Raw genomic sequence first — 11,417 nt, 5'->3', positions numbered from 1 at the left:
AAATTAATCACAATATCTTACCATTCTTGTAAAAGATCATCACTTTACTTTTTTTTTTTGAGAAGCTCACTTTACTCTTATGCACTACCAAAATACATTGTATTTATTTTAAAAAAAAATTATAAATAGAAGATGAAATTAGTATGTCATATGGCTCATATATACATGAGAAAATTTTCTGACAGGAATCTATCTGGAAGTGTTTAGTACTTACAATAAATAAATCGTATGTATTCGTATGTGGTCGCATCTGTTTTCACACACTACACGCACTAACAAACCAAATTATTTCACTGATAAAAAGGCGAAAATATAGGGCTGTGAATTCAATTACTACTCATCACAACATATTCTGATTTCGGAATAATCATGGCTTCTGCTCCAACAAGCTCAGAGCTCCACTAGAATTGCGAATCTGCCCCCAATTGGCAATTGCGACGACGTGTAGTATTGAAAAGGAATTGCAGGATTTGAATCTAAACCCTAATTTTCCCCTGCTTTTTTTGGCTGCGGATTTGAATTTTTAGCACTGAATCTCGGATTTGGATTCTGGACATCTGTTTTTTGAATTGAATTTTCCTGGAATATTTGTTGTGATTGTTGGAAGTGAAGAATCGGGAATGGAGAGATCGAGATCTAAGAGATACTATTATGACCAGGACTATGAATCTGAAACCCTACACTCCCGGAGCAAGCCGCGCTACGGCAACAATTCACACGGAGGTGGCGGCGGAGGCGGAGGTGGAGGTCACCATTATGCTCCGAGCTATCGGCGCTCTTCATCCTCCTCTGGCGGAGGCGGCGGTGGTGGTGGTGGAGGAGGAGGAGGAGGAGGAGGGAGGAAACTGCAGGATCATTCCTTGATGGTGACAACGAGCTACCGGATTCTGTGCCACGATGTGAAGGCGGGGGGAGTAATTGGGAAATCTGGAAGCATTATTAAGGCGATTAGGCAGCACACTGGGGCGTGGATCAATGTGCACGAGCTGATGCAGGGGGATGAGGAGAGGATTATCGAGATCTCCGACACCCGGAGGCGGGACCCAGATGGGAGGATGCCGTCGTTCTCACCCGCGCAGGAGGCGCTGCTCTTGATACATGAGAGGATTTTGGAGACTGATGGGGGAGGAGGGTATGGGCATAATGATGGCTTTGTGGAGGATGATAATGAGGAGTATGGTGGCAGAGGAGGAGGAGGAGGACCCCCCGGTAATAGAGTCGTGACGAGGCTGGTGGTTTCCCGGATGCACGTGGGGTGTTTGCTGGGGAAAGGAGGGAAGATAATCGAGCAAATGAGGATGGAGACCAAGACACATATTAGGATTTTACCGCGAGATCATACACTGCCGCGTTGTGTTGCCATGTCTGAGGAGATTGTTCAGGTTCTTGATTGTTACACTTCCTTTGGAGCTTTGAGTGTTTGTTGAACATTAAAAACGTTATGATTGGTGCTAAGGGGTTTGAATGCATTGGCCTACTTGTGTGAAACGGAGGTGGTAACACTTCAAAACCAGAAATTGAATTGAACTTCTGATTCCTCAACTCATATTTTGGAGTTGGAAATTTTCTCATTTGAATGGTTGAGATGTAACTATGAGGTGATTACAGGCACGACCGCCTGCTGAAACTGAGAACGGCTGCCCATATGCAGCAGGTTCTAAGGTTTATGAAGACGGGATGTAGTTTATCGTTGTACTGCTGATGGATGGGGATGCATTAATGTGTTATAGGATTATGGCATGTGATAATCTGCTGCTCATAATCTGATGGCATTAATTGGAATTGATGACTAATATGCAACAAAATGAATAGAAGATCTGAAATTCTATTTGCATGCCATTTACCTAATTTAAGCTTCCTTAACTCTACTTAGATTTTAAGCTCTTCAGCCTCTTGATAGCATGCTGCATGCCATAGCATACTGCATTGCTTACCTTTTTTGTTTGCATTGCATAGTTGCCGTGTGCAAGTTCAAGGTTCGTTTGACACTTCCATTATGTCACTTTGTGTTCGTCCGACTATTACCTTTCTCCCTTGCTAAATAGAAAATGAAGAGCACCAGTTAACTATTGTAGTTTCTCCACACTCCTTAAGGACCATAGAGCATAACAAATAAATCTGATTATGTGCAGTACAGAATGCTTATGTATCTAATTATTTTCTACTTGTTTCTCTGCTATTCGAATACTTATTCTACCATCTTGGAAATAAAGGTTGTGTTGTATAACATTACACTAGAATTTGTACAGGTTGTTGGTGACATGAATGCTGTGAAAAATGCTCTAGCAATCATTTCTTCTCGCTTGAGGGAAAGCCAACATCGTGATAGAAGCCATTTTCAGAACAGAGTACAATCACCTGACCGTTTCTATCCTCCAGATGATGATTTCCATGTCAACAACAGACGATCATCCGCGGAAGGGCCTGGTTTTGGATCTAGGTATTCTGGAGGTTCCAGGAACAACAACTATTCCTCACGTTCATCTGGATTTGCCCATGAGTCCGGACCTGCTAGTGTATCTGATAATACTCAATCATTTCCCGGCGAGGATCTTGTGTTTCGCATACTATGCCCTGTTCGTAAGGTTGATTATGTTGTTGGTGAGTCGGATGGAATCATTGATTTGCTTCACAATGAAATAGGCGTCAACATTGATGTATCTGATCCAATTAATGGATTGGATGAGCTTATCATAATCATATCTTCTGATGAGGTTAGCCTCCATCTTTCTTAGTAATCAATATGTTGTGAAGGTCTCGTCTCTACATCCTGGCAGTTTTCGAAACTACATTTCAGCTCTATATGTCAATTCGAATGCCCTTTAACAATAACTCTTAGCTTTTATGTCTTCTGAAATGTCTTGTAAGCTGATTCACTTGTATGGCTTTTAGGGTCCCGATGACGAGTTGTTTCCTGCCCAAGAAGCTTTATTACATATACAAACTCGCATTGTAGATCTTGTTCCAGAAAAAGAAAATATCATTACAACTCGGCTGCTTTTACAATCAGATGAAATTGGTTCTTTGGCTGACCTAGGTAAAATCAGTGGTGCGAGTGTAGAGATTCTGCCAAGAGAACAACGTCCCTTGGGTGTATCCGGGATGGATGAGATAGTACAGGTTTGTTCTATATAGTTTTGTTTCTTCCAAGATCAAATCTTGCATATGTGTGTGCTTCTATGACTTTTTTGTATTCTTGTTAGATATCTGCAACATTTTACATCCTCGTCTCTCCTGATTGCCTTTGATATAGTTTTCACTATTGCCGACCATCAGTTATTCCTGATAGTCTTGCCTTTCCTTTCCTACGTATGCATAAATTTGTAAAGGTCTATGGATAACTATTCTTTTTGTAGCTGGTGTTGGATCTACTCTGGTGCTGCTCTTGTTTTTCGTTTCAAGTGCTCGTTGCTTGAAATATTTGTGACTGACGGTTCCTTTATGCCATAGCTGAAAGGATTTCTTTAGAATCACTTAATGACAGAACTAATACAATTCTGGCATTGTCATCTTCTATTTCTTAACTATAGATAGTTGGGGAGATCAAAGCTGCTCGAGAGGCTCTCGTGGAGGTGACATCAAGGATTCGGAGTTACATATATCGCGAGTTTCATGAGAAGGATGAACCGGTCTCTCATATTTCTGCTCCTAGCCTTGTCAATGGTGGTATGGAACCAGAGGCAGCTTCAAGAAGCAATATACCTCATTCTGTCGAAACACATGCTGGAAATGGTCCTGCTCTTTCTTCCCCTCATAGTTTCTCAACCACTACTACAACATTGCAAAAAGTAAAGGTCAGTGGCTGTGCCTGCTTTTTTCCTGATGAGTCTTCTATTATTTGCGGTTATTTTGTTTGCTAGAATTATTATTTGCTCCAGTTTCAGTCGGTATAAGTTTCTATATCCAGTGTGTGTGTGTCGGTCTAGCGTTAGGTGGTTAATGCCCAAGGCCTGAGGTTCTGAGTTTGAGTCCACCGTCGTGCGATCTTTAAATTTATTTATTTATTTATGTAATCTATATAAAAAAAAAAGTTTCTACATCCATGATTCAAGGTTTTCCCAGTTTTGCGCCTTGTCTATCCCTGAACCTGTTATTTGTTGAGCTTGAATTACTGTATGTTTGAACCCGTTTCCAATTTGTAAAACTTGTAGCTCATTCACTCCGTCGTTCTTCAATAAAATAAACCTAAATTTGCAGGATGTGGCTCCCACACCCTCAAATGCCGATGCAGTGAAGCAAAATGAGAGTGAGCGACGCGAAGATCATCAGCCCAGCATATTGAATAGGTCAGTTTATCTCTGTCCAGCTTTCTCACATTAGAAGCAATCTAACTTGCATTCAAATCGCACACACTCATCCTCTTCTTCTTCCAGAATCTCAGTACCACTCGTGACAAGAAGTATACTGGAAGTTGTCATTCCACCCCATGCAGCGGCTGAACTCGCCAAGAAATCAAGAAAGCTCACTTTGATCAGTGAGGTGAGTTTTGAGTTCTTTAGTGATCACATGCGAGCATATATGCAGTGCATGCGCCCTTGACATATATATCATTCATGCGAACAGCTATCCGGAGCAACCGTGAAACTGGTAGACGATGGTCCAGAAGCAACAGAGAAGGTAATTCAGATATCAGGTACTCCAGAGCAAGCAGAGAGAGCTCAGAGTTTACTTCAAGGATTCATCTTGAGCAGTAAGTCCCTCTCTCTCTCTCTCTCTCTCTCTCTCAAACACACACACAGCAGAACCAGCAATACAATCTGATATCTGATTTTTTTCCACAAATCTGCAACTCTTGTTTCAGCCGAAGAAGATGGGTAGGCACGATCAGTGTAAGGTGTGACGCAGCAACAGTTTTCGTGGATAATCTGAGTTTTTAGGGTGGCGTTCCTTCGGATTACCCCGTTGCTGGAACGGAGTAGCAGAACGTAAGCAAATGTGACTAGTTGTTTGGAACTTAATATTATAATTCATTTGATGAATCTTACCTTCTTGTATGTTGTGGGAATGTAAGCCTTGTTTGCATTTGTTTTAAGTATATAGTATTTTCGGAAATACTTTTCAACTTGGCTTCTCCAAAAAAACTTGTTTTAAATCTTGTATGATGTATGTGTGTGTGTATATAATATATATTGGAGTGTGTGTTAATTCAAGATTAAATTGGTACGAGATCATCTAGAGATTGAATTGACTTGGTTAAGACTTATAAAATAAAATTAATTGTATGTGTTATTGTCTCGAGATTAAGTATCGAGTTGAGTTCTTTCAACTGAGCAAGATATTATGAAATTAAATTTTGTGTAATCCACTAAATCCAGCATCTCATATTAGAAGGAAATTGCTATCCCAAGTGTTTCTTGGATGAAAATCATTCGTGCTATCCTACTTAAACGAGTGTATCTTGGGTGAAGGTTATTCTTTATTCAGTAGCATGTAAATCATATAGAAAAGACAAATTGAACTAGGACATTGGTGAAATATGAATTTGTAATTTTTTTAATAATAAAATCAATTTTTACCTTAAAAAATAAAATCAGATTTTCTATTTGAGTTTTGCCCTTTGCCTTTTTATGAGTTTTGAAAGAAATAAATGATTCAATATTTCGTCATATATCGCAATGAAAATGTGCTAAACTCAGAAAATGGAAGCCTGTCTATTTGGCACGAATACTTTCATGTGAAAATAATTTGATTTTAAAATTTTAAATTTTCGCATTTGATTTGAATTTTTATCAAATAAATAAAGTGATAAAAATTCTAAGAACAAATAAAATAATACTACAAGTTTTCAGAATTTTTTATTTTCCAACTTTTCTTAAGTGTTCTTTCTTTTCTCCTTATTCACGCTATACTTAACTGTGTGGCATTTGGAAGTGTTGCCGACTTAACATTTAGGTTTAATATATTTTTTTTACTAATTTGTTGAAATGCAAATTACAAATTTATTTAGTAGTGTTGTAAGGCATTTATTATTAATAATATTAATTTTAATATTATTATATTCACAATTAATAACTTATTTTAAGAAAATCTTAGTTTGATTTTTAAAATTATGAGTGATTATTATTATTATTATTATTATTATTATTATTATTATTATTATTATTATTATTATTATTATTATTACTGTAACTTCTTGTTAGTAGAAAAGTGATTAGAGCAAGTTTTTATGTATGTTAATTACAGTATAATTCAATTATCATATCTATTAGTTAATTATACTGAATTACTCAATACAAATTAAGAATCTTAATAATTTTCTTGGCATTTCCAAATATAGGATAAAGAATCAATTATAATTTATTTCCTCGAAATCATTTTTTTATGAGTAACATTTTCAATTAATATTTACTACTTTTCTACCTATCAAATTTTTTTTGAGGGGTTCGTTCTACCGATCAAACTAGCCTTTAGTGTTTTTTGACAAATGAAGCGTTTTATAATAAAGTCAATTCCACGTGATTCTGCTCAATAATCACATTTTTTTTTATTAATAATCTTAAACTCGTGAATAACTCCGTGGTATTTAAGAACGGAATATTGATAAATACATCTAGAATTAAAGAGAGACTAAAACAACCCCACGACTATCGGGCCTGAAATAATGGGCCAAAGCATTAATTGTGAAGCCCATAAGCCCATTCTGTTTCTCACTTTTTCAGCTACGGATGAGCTAAAACCCATTCTTCAACCCTCACTTCACTCCCAAGATTTTACCCCGCTTCGTTAATGGCTGCCATTATCTCTTCCTCAATTCCTCCTAATTTCAGGTGAATTCCTTACTTATAACTAGTCATACGCATATAGAGATACCATCACGTTATCTACAGGCTGTAATTCGAAGATTTACATTCTTTTGTGCGTGTTTGTTTCAGCTCACAATTCTAGAGAGATAGAGTGTATTGTACTTGCTGATTGTTTTGATGTTTGAACGAAAATGAGGCTTTAGCGCTCACACTGAACTTGTTGTTTTTTTCAGGATTAATCCAATGTGTTCAAAAACGCAATTGGGGCACGTGCGATTACAGAAATTATCTATGTCTTCCTGTAGCCAAATGATTGTTCCGTTTCCAAAACGTAGTCGTAGGCTGTATTTGGTACCATTTGACACATTTAATGGACAGTGTGGAGTGAGAAGTTTTGGCGCAGATAGCTTGTCCGATGTTGGAGGCCGACATCCTCGGAGACATGTGATTTCAGGGGTTTTGGGTCCGGAAGTTTCCCAGAGGTATAAGGTTACATAGATTAATGTTTGTCATAGTATTAGATGGTACTTAATAAGGTGCTGCCCTTCGTTTGTTTGTTTGTTTAATATGATACGTAAATGCGAGTAATATATCATTTTCTACCTACATTACTAATGTGAGGGGGGTGCATGTACCCTTTTTATCAGTACCATCATTGTTATCTAAGTTGAAATGATTGCTTTGTGATAGCTACGGAAAGATAAAGCATACTTACTCTTCATTCTTTTCTTTTCTTTTTTTAAATGAAAATATGGTTTTTACTTGGAAGAGTAACCTAAGTTTTAAGTAGAAATGATTGTTCTTGCCTTTTGATGTAGTATTTAAGTTCTCCATGTTCCTTCATTTGGCAAAGATGTCACTAGCTAAGGTTTCATGTTACTTCATTTCAGGTCACTTCCTTAGCTAACCTGTGTGTGCTACTCTTTGTAGGTCTGACATTGTTAGTGACACCCACATGAAATCACCTGGAAGCTTAAATGACCTTGAAGAGCAGCTTCAGGAATTATTTATTGAAGTGAAGACCTTAATTAAATTGGGGAAGAACGATGATGCAGTAGATTTGCTCCAAGCAAATTATGATGCTGTAAGAGAACAAGTGAATTCTGGTGCTCAAGGCATCGAAGAAGCTGCTGCTCTTGATGTCATCGCTTTGGGTTTCATGGCCATTGGAGATTTGAGGACTGTGGGATCCCTAATGGATTTGGTAATTAAATTTGCAAAATATCTAGCTATATTGATTCTGCAATTTTGGCAAAACTTTGGTTTTTATGATACAAGACCTTAAATCACAGAGATAACTTTATTAGTTGCAACTTAACATGACAACTGATCTTTTGAATAAAAAATTAAACATATAACTAGTGGATGTCTTTTTAGCTAGCTAATAATAATATATATAAATGTGATCATCCATAACTGTAATGTTTATCTTCTGTGTGTTATGGAATGCTTAATCAACTTATAATATTGTTGTCTGATTGCAGTTGCACAAGATTGTGAATGCATTAAATGATGAGGAGCCGCTTATTGATTCAATACTAATGCATATGGGAAATATTTATGCCAAGTTGGAAAAGTTGGAGCTGTCAATTAACTTCTATCAAAGATCCCTGCAAATTATGGAAAGAAAATATGGTAGGCTGAACATTGAGATTTAATGACATCTGCTCAACCAACAATGTGCTTAATCTGTCTCTGCATTTGTTATGCGAAATAACATATGAATAGCACATTATTTGGTGTTTATGATTAAGATATTACATCTCATTTTGTAGTTTTTCTAATTCTTGTATCGATTAAGGGAAATAGTAGGTTCTCTTGTTCTGAGTGAATGCTAATTGAACTGCAAAATTTAGCATTACTCTGCAAACTTTTGGTCAACAGTTTGCTGAATGTAACTTCTGCATGGTTTTTTCCTCCTTTAGGAACTAAGAGCTCATTACTTTGCACACCATTGATGGGAATTGCGACAGTGCTCAGCTCTATTGGCAGAGCCAGTGAGGCTATAGAAACATACCATCATGTTATTAAAATATTGGAGTTAAGCAGAGGGGAAGGTGAGGAGTTGATAGTTCCATTAAGTGCATTAGGCAATCTTCTACAGAAGGAGGGAAAGGCATCAGATGCTGAATTTATGTTCAATAGGTTAGTGCTTTGTATATGGATAGTGTTTACTTGCATATAACGTTATATCATTCTGATGATTATGGAGAGGCTCTTTCATTGTGATGTTTATTATTCTGTTTTTCCTGTTTGTATCAGAGTACTAAACATCTATACAAGGTTATATGGGGAAAAAGATGGAAGAGTGGGAGTAGCTATGTGTTCATTGGCCCAGGTGAAATGTGCAATAGGTAATCTTATTTCATATGAAAGCATTAAATGATTCACACACAGCCTACCAAACCAGTCTCTTTTAGATAGTTTCAGTCAATGGTATGTATATAATAGTTGTTGCTTCAACTCATGTAGAGGGATCTGATATAATTCTGTATCATTACAGCAACCTAGATAAATTAACTGTCAAGTTATGCTACTAACTTCTAGTCTAACTGTTCCATGACAGTTGTAATTACTATTCGTGCTTGAACCACAAAGTAGAAAAGAACATTTATGAGTAGCAACCTGTTTCCACATTTCTTTCTCTTGTTTTTTTACCTTAACTGAAAGTGCCTTCTAGTGCTCACGCTCTTAATAACTTAGCCTAAAAATAGAAGGGATTGAGTCTTGTCATTATGTTCATTGTTTTGACAAAGGGATTTAAATACTTGAGGGTAGATAATTACTGGCACCCCTGAGCATCAAAGTCGCTCTCTGGGGCATCTGTTTGTTAACTTCTAATATCTTTTGCAGGAGAGGTAAATGAGGCAATTGATCTATATAAGAATGCTGTGGAGATCCTTAGGAATTCAACACACATGGCATTGGATGATGGAGTCATGGAGAAGATCAGAATAGAATTAGCTGAGCTACTTCATGTTGTGGGAAGGTAGAAAACATTTACTATTATATCTGAATTCCAGCGTCAGGACTCAAATCCATATTTATCATCGTTTTGCTGTGGAAGCTTCCCTTTTACCATATGTTATCACTATATGGTACTTGTGCGCATACAAGTAAAGTAGTAGGTGTTGACTATAGAAATGTTAAAACTCTATTCATTTTTACAGAGCAGCAGAAGGCCGAGCCCTGCTGGAAGAGTGCTTGATAATATCTGAAAAATCCAAAGGAAAACATCATCCCAGCTTAGTTCCCCATCTAGTAAATCTTGCAACTTCCTATTCTGGCTCGAAGAATTTTGCCGAAGCTGAGCGCTTGCTGCGGATAAGTTTGCAAATAATGATGATGAATGTGCCTCCTGATGACCCATCTATTACCTTTCCAATGTTACATTTAGCTGTCACTCTTTACAACCTACATCGTGATGAAGAAGCTGAAAGACTTGCTGCAGATGTTCTACGCATCCGTGAAGAAGCATTTGGAAAGGAATCTTTACCTGTTGGTAAGTCTATAATAACTTGTTCACTTTTGAAACGGTATTCTGGATTATACATTGCAGTTATTACTATTTCCTAAGCTACTATGGTCATACAATTTTCTTGTATCATTGTTGTAAATGTAACTTCCTTGTATGCTTATCACTTGAGGCATCCGATGCTTCCCATTTTCATCTTGCTCAATGTCCAAATTGTTTGACCAGTATGGTTTACTTAACAGGAGAGACTCTAGATTGTTTGGTGTCCATTAGGACGCGAATGGATAAGGACGATGGTGAATTAGTGGAGCTCCTCAAGAGGGTTTTGAAAATTCAGGAAAAAGCCTTTGGTCCTGATAGCGAAGAGGTTATGGAAACAATGAAGAAAATTGTACATTACCTGGAGAAATTGGGGATTAAAGATGACAAGTATCCTCTGCAGAGGAGACTCTCCATACTGAGAAACAAACACAAACACATGGTCAAATATTAGTGACTTTTGTTGTATGTTGCGTACTGGAGTCTAGAACTCTGATTCCGATGATTCGAACAAGCTATATGAGGTCACATCACATGGCACAAGCAACCAACTTCTTTGGGGTCGAGTAATGAGGTATGAGCTATATAATTGAACGCTGCAAGCAAACTGACTTCTACACATTGTCTTCTAAATTTTGTATTCACCAATAACAGGGCTTGCGACATCTGAAGATATACCAATAAATTTTGTGTGTTCGCCAGTACTGAAGGGGAGGAAATTGAGAGAAATTGACAAGGAGGAGCTCTATCCAAATCTGCCTAACATCAACTGAGGCTCGAACGGTTGCTAGACGTGAAGACAGTTTTGTGGCTCCTATGTGAGCGCTTGTATGAAGGAAGTGTCTGGATCGATGGTGAGAAAATCGACAGCGGTTGGCTCGATGGTATCTGTGATGTGGCTTTTTAATTTTCTCATCATCGGTCCAGTCACTTCCTTCATACAAGCGCTCACGTTAGAAGTAAAGAAATGGTGGATGCAGATTTTATTCGTAGCATCTGCCGTTTGTTTTTACCAATATAATTCATCATTTGTTCCACTTTCGGTATCTCATGCACTTCTTTTTTTTAACAATTTTTATTTATGATATTTTAGTGTAATTTTAAAATATTTAAGTAGAATTCACTCATTCATTTTTTTTTTGACTTGGGGTAGTTGGGGA

At 37.3% G+C, this 11,417-nt stretch overlaps 2 protein-coding genes across 3 annotated transcripts; both read left to right on the top strand.

Annotated features, from left to right (window-relative positions):
- The first annotated feature begins 230 nt into the window (after positions 1-230).
- Positions 231-5,062, top strand: LOC131014689 (RNA-binding KH domain-containing protein RCF3). 2 transcript variants are annotated; one of them, XM_057942742.1, is made up of 8 exons: positions 231-1,382; positions 2,250-2,714; positions 2,893-3,120; positions 3,531-3,788; positions 4,198-4,286; positions 4,374-4,479; positions 4,564-4,690; positions 4,802-5,062. In XM_057942742.1, exons 1-8 carry the CDS (start codon positions 621-623, stop codon positions 4,816-4,818), a joined length of 2,052 nt encoding a protein of 683 aa, XP_057798725.1. In that variant the 5' UTR covers positions 231-620; the 3' UTR covers positions 4,819-5,062. The 2 variants fall into 2 exon arrangements, with proteins under 2 accessions (XP_057798725.1, XP_057798724.1); XM_057942741.1 differs by having other exon boundaries at positions 235-1,382; positions 3,531-3,794.
- Positions 5,063-6,614: 1,552 nt separating this feature from the next.
- LOC131014697 (uncharacterized) lies at positions 6,615-11,392 on the top strand. The gene is made up of 10 exons (XM_057942751.1): positions 6,615-6,767; positions 6,977-7,225; positions 7,674-7,947; positions 8,228-8,378; positions 8,669-8,888; positions 9,006-9,097; positions 9,597-9,732; positions 9,914-10,245; positions 10,461-10,831; positions 10,912-11,392. The coding sequence occupies exons 1-9, from the start codon at positions 6,727-6,729 to the stop codon at positions 10,709-10,711; spliced, it is 1,746 nt and encodes a 581-aa protein (XP_057798734.1). The 5' UTR covers positions 6,615-6,726; the 3' UTR covers positions 10,712-10,831; positions 10,912-11,392.
- The last annotated feature ends 25 nt before the right edge of the window (positions 11,393-11,417 follow it).

This window comes from Salvia miltiorrhiza, chromosome 3 (assembly GCF_028751815.1).
Source record: "Salvia miltiorrhiza cultivar Shanhuang (shh) chromosome 3, IMPLAD_Smil_shh, whole genome shotgun sequence".
NCBI lineage: Eukaryota > Viridiplantae > Streptophyta > Magnoliopsida > Lamiales > Lamiaceae > Salvia > Salvia miltiorrhiza.
Note: the sequence above shows the minus strand (reverse complement) of the source record. Positions and strands in the feature narration are given on the sequence as shown.

Excerpts from the sequence above, each read along its gene's own strand:
- LOC131014689 (XM_057942741.1), top strand. The coding sequence starts at position 621 with ATGGAGAGATCGAGATCTAAGAGATACTATTATGACCAGGACTATGAA. Across the intron at positions 1,383-2,249 it reads TGTCTGAGGAGATTGTTCAG|GTTGTTGGTGACATGAATGC; the intron begins GTTCTTGATTGT and ends GAATTTGTACAG. Across the intron at positions 3,121-3,530 it reads GGATGGATGAGATAGTACAG|ATAGTTGGGGAGATCAAAGC; the intron begins GTTTGTTCTATA and ends TCTTAACTATAG.
- LOC131014697 (XM_057942751.1), top strand. The coding sequence starts at position 6,727 with ATGGCTGCCATTATCTCTTCCTCAATTCCTCCTAATTTCAG. Across the intron at positions 6,768-6,976 it reads TCAATTCCTCCTAATTTCAG|GATTAATCCAATGTGTTCAA; the intron begins GTGAATTCCTTA and ends TGTTTTTTTCAG. Across the intron at positions 9,733-9,913 it reads CTACTTCATGTTGTGGGAAG|AGCAGCAGAAGGCCGAGCCC; the intron begins GTAGAAAACATT and ends TCATTTTTACAG.